Source organism: Plecotus auritus (assembly GCF_963455305.1).
Source record: "Plecotus auritus genome assembly, chromosome: X".
NCBI classification, from domain to species: domain Eukaryota; kingdom Metazoa; phylum Chordata; class Mammalia; order Chiroptera; family Vespertilionidae; genus Plecotus; species Plecotus auritus.
In genome coordinates, this window is record NC_137784.1 from 117375379 (window position 1) to 117379734 (window position 4356).

The window sequence follows — 4356 nt, forward strand, 5'->3', positions numbered from 1 at the left end:
CAGGAGAGACTACTTTCTTACACTTATTGTTCTCTCCATCCAGTGCTGCCCATGCAATGCAGAAAACTCATGTCTCTCACTCTTTTTCATGTTTTTTGCCTTGCTCTGGAGATATCAGTCACTCTAAGGCCCACCGTATCCATCACCCCAGAAAAAGAAACATCAGGTTCTCTAAGAAATTCTCTCCAACACTATCCCTAAGTTTTCTGAATTTGTTATAGACATTGTAGCCAATGCACTAAGGCAATCCTTTACTAGGATATTTTGTTATACTTGTCCACTGCCACCTTCTAAGACTTTAAAGGAGAGTTCCCAAACACTTCCAGGATGAAGATCCCTTTTTAAAAATGTCTGTAATTCCACATGATCTAGTGATTGATAAAATACAAAACACCTAAATACAACTGCATATCATGGGTATATTTATCTTAACATGGAGCCTTGTTTTATGAATCCCAAAGGGATAAACAGTTATCTGAAAAACAAAACAAAAAAATAGTAGAAAATGGTGGCATACATGTGTAGGGGAAACATTATGTGTGTTGTCCATATATATCACATGATCAGTTTTTCTTCCAAGTTCCATGGTACTTAGGTTGGGCATCTTGAGATTAAAGGGGTTTTCCTCTTTAGTAACAAAACAAACAAACAAACAAACAAACAAAAAACAACACAGAGACTCTTCAGCCCTTTGGTTTTCTTAAATGGCACTACTCTTAGTGCCCCTCCAGCCACTTAGAGAACAAATTATACTTCATAGTAGGGTGACATTTTTCATCCCCAAATATGACATGGATGGATACGTTTGTAAATCACTACTCTGTGATATCAGAGTAAAATTTGCTATGGCTGGATTAAAAATACTATCTTTTTAGTCCTCTTTTCCTCAGCTACTAGTAGAAAGAAAAAGACAGTTCCTTTCTAATGATTTTCTCCATAAACATCTACTTGCCATATTTCCTCCTGTACAACCCCACCCAACCACACACACACACACACACACACACACACACACACACACACACCAGTCACTTTCTCTCCTTCATCCCACAGTCTTTGACATGCCCAGCCTAGGACAGCTTTTATTGCCTTTTTCTCCTGATTTTCTAGTCTGAATTTAATCCTTCTTCCTAATCAGATATCTTAAAAATTGGATCCAAAATGGTGGCAGAGTAAGTGGAAGCTACACTGACATTCTTCAAGGAACAAGCTGGAGTTATAACTAAAATACAGAAAAACCATCCTAATAATCAACCTAAGACTATCTGGAGAGAACCCTAATAATCAAGCATGGAAAGGAGATCGCATAGAGACTGGTAGGAAATGAAAATTGTGAGAGGGCTGGCCAGCTTACCACAGGCAGCAGCTGAAGTTCCAGATGGATATATCAGCTATGGGAGGTTCCCACTGAGAACTTTGTTATCTGAGTTGGGATCCCCAGCCCAGAGCACAAGAATTGAGAAATGTGCCCACATACCATCTGGCTGTGAAAAGCAGCAGGGTTGCTCTCTGCCAGGGAGAGATGGCTGGAAATTTAGGCACCTTCTTAAAGGGCAAATGCATAAAATTTCTTCTGCAGGCACTCACCTTGTGCTCCAGCAGAGAAAGGGCAGACTGGACTAGAACTGTGTGGAGAGAATCCAGGGTTGGAGATTCAGAGGTTAGAGCTCAGAAGGCAGCCACCCTGGTTCCCTATGCTGAGTCATTCCCTCATACTGCAAAGGACATATTTCTCTGGCAGATCTTTACTATCCAGGCAGTTTTTGCCTGGGGGTTGAGGAGAAGCAATTATCCCACCCTGTTGGAAAACCTCTCACCCCACCCCTGTGGAGTCTACACCTTGCTGAGGTTGATAACCTGAAGCTAATTAAGACTGAGAATAACAATAAAACTGAAGGTAGAGGCAGATCTCTGGAAGCTTTGAGTCTTTGCCTGATCTCCTTCTGGACCCAGGGCTAGGAAAAGCAGACCTTGGTGCACATCTTGGACCTTTCCAAAGGCACTCAGGCCAAAAATGGGAGCCATAAGCTGTGGATTGCTGATAGCTCCAAATGGTACTCATGGCCAGTCACAAATAGCATCTTACATTGTCCTACACCATAAACTGTAAGTCACAGCAGATCTACCTAATACATAGACACAAACCCAAACAGGCAGCCAAAATAGGGAGACAAAAAAATAAGCTCTGCTTGACCCAATGTCTCTATGCCTGCTCCGCGCAGCCACCATGGCAGACCTGGAAGATGGCGAGGAGCTTTGCACCCTGTCCTCTCACTATGGGAGCACAGTTTCCAAGTCACGAGGCGACAAAATGTTCTCTCTCAAGAAGTGGAACGCAGTGGCCATGTGGAGCTGGCACATGGAGTGCGATACATGCACCATCTGCAGGATCCAGGTGATGGATGCCTGTCTTAGATGTCAAGCTGAAAACAAACAAGAGAATTGTGTTGGAAGACAGCATATGGAACTGTACAGGATCTGGGGCCACCACATCATTCACAGATTCTAGAGCTGTGGTGGGACATCCCTAAAGCACAAACCTTACACATTGGTTTGGGGAAAATGCAATCATTTTTTCCACAACTGCTGCATGTCCCTGAGGGTGAAACAGAACAATCACTGCCCTTTCTGCCAGCAAGACTGGGTGGTCCAAAGAATCAGCAAATGAGAGTGGTGAAAGAGCTTCTTAGTGCATTTGTCCAGAGCCCAGGTGGATCACCTTATCAAGTGCCCTACAATGCCCAGGACACTCTGGAGGACTAAGTCTTCAAGTAGGAAGAGATGATGGATCTTTGGTCTTTGAGGACTCATCAAAAGCACTGGGTTAGCATTTTGTCAGTTTTATTTTCACAAATTCTCTACAATTAAGAAGATAATTTATTAAAGATGGTCTTTCCTATCTCTGTGGTATGTGTCACACTGCTCAGAAGTGCTATAAAGGAGGAGAGAACTACAAATTGAATGACCTTTATAATTTACTTATTGATATCTGAGGGGTTGTGGAAGCAGTTCCATTTTGAAGAGAACTTTTTGCATGCTTAAGGTTGACCAGTTTTTTTTAAAAAAGACAATGTTATAGTAACAAATAAAATGCAGTTTAAAACCCAACTCATATCCTTAATTTGTTCCTGGTATTTATTTTAGATAAGAAAGGGGGTGATTCATTAAATATTTATTTGATATGACAATTTTAAGTTTGGGCCAGAGAGCAGGGTAAATAAGATTTCATCTTTGGGTGTATGGAATTTTGCTTATCTTTTAGGTTATCATCCTCTATCATTGACTCACCAAAGAAACCTAGATCTGCACACCTCACTGTTCAGTAATTCAATGGGAAAGATCAGGGGTATTTTCAAGTTTTAATCAGATTATGGTATAATTTAACTGTATTTCAGGTGGACTGTTAATAAGGGGAAAATGTTTACCACTATAGCATTGGGTCAAAAAAAGTTTATTTTATTACACAGTGTTTTAATAAACAGTTTATTCTGTTTACTTCAAAAAAGAAAACAGAAAACAACAACAACAAAAACAAGCCCCTAATGAAAGAACAAGAGAATTATCCAGAAGAAGAGCTAAATGAAATGGAGATAAGAAATTTATCAGATATTGAATTCAGAATAATGACTATAAGGATGCTCAACAACAGGAGGAAAGATATAGAAACTATGAAAAAGGGCCAATCAGAAATGAAGAATGACATTGCACTAATGAAGAACAGGTTGGAAGAAATACACAGCAGATTAGGGGAAGCTGAGGATCAAATCAGTGATTTAGAAAACAGGGTAGAAAAAATCACACAATCAGAGAACAAAAAAGATAAAACAATTATAAAACAGGAGGACAACTTAAGGGAGCTGTGGAACAACATGAAACCTAACAATATTTGCATCATAGGAGTACCAGAATGTGAATAAAGTGAGCAAGGGAGAGAGAAACTTTTTGAAGAAATAATGGCAGGAAACTCCCCTAACCTGGTGAAGGAAAATGTCATGCAAGTTTAGGAGGTACACAGAGTCCCAAACAAGAAGATACAAAACAGCCCCACACCCAGACACATCATAATTAAAATGCCAAAAATTAAAGACAAAGAGAATTGTAAAGGCAGCAAGAGAAAAGCAATTTGTTACATACAAAGGAGATCCCATAAGGCTGTAAGCTGAGTTTTCATCAGAAACTCTACAGGCCAGGAATAAATGGCATAGAGAATTCAAGGAAATGAAAAACAATGATCTGAAACCAAGAGTACTATATCCAGCAAGGCTAACATTCAAAAATAGATGGTGAAATAAAGAGCTTCCCAGACAAAAAGGGCTAAAGGAGTTTAAAACCACCAAAACAGCACTGCAAGAAATG

General features: G+C 40.0%; 1 protein-coding gene across 2 annotated transcripts; it reads left to right on the forward strand.

Moving 5' to 3' along the window:
• Positions 1-2227: 2227 nt before the first annotated feature.
• On the forward strand, positions 2228-2668 carry LOC308239871 (RING-box protein 2-like; the record flags this gene model as incomplete). 2 transcript variants are annotated; one of them, XM_080652720.1, is made up of 2 exons in its annotated part: positions 2228-2446; positions 2546-2668. In XM_080652720.1, the coding sequence occupies 2 exons, from the start codon at positions 2228-2230 to the stop codon at positions 2666-2668; spliced, it is 342 nt and encodes a 113-aa protein (XP_080508846.1). The 2 variants fall into 2 exon arrangements, with proteins under 2 accessions (XP_080508846.1, XP_080508847.1); XM_080652721.1 differs by having other exon boundaries at positions 2228-2395; positions 2543-2668.
• Positions 2669-4356: the final 1688 nt, after the last annotated feature.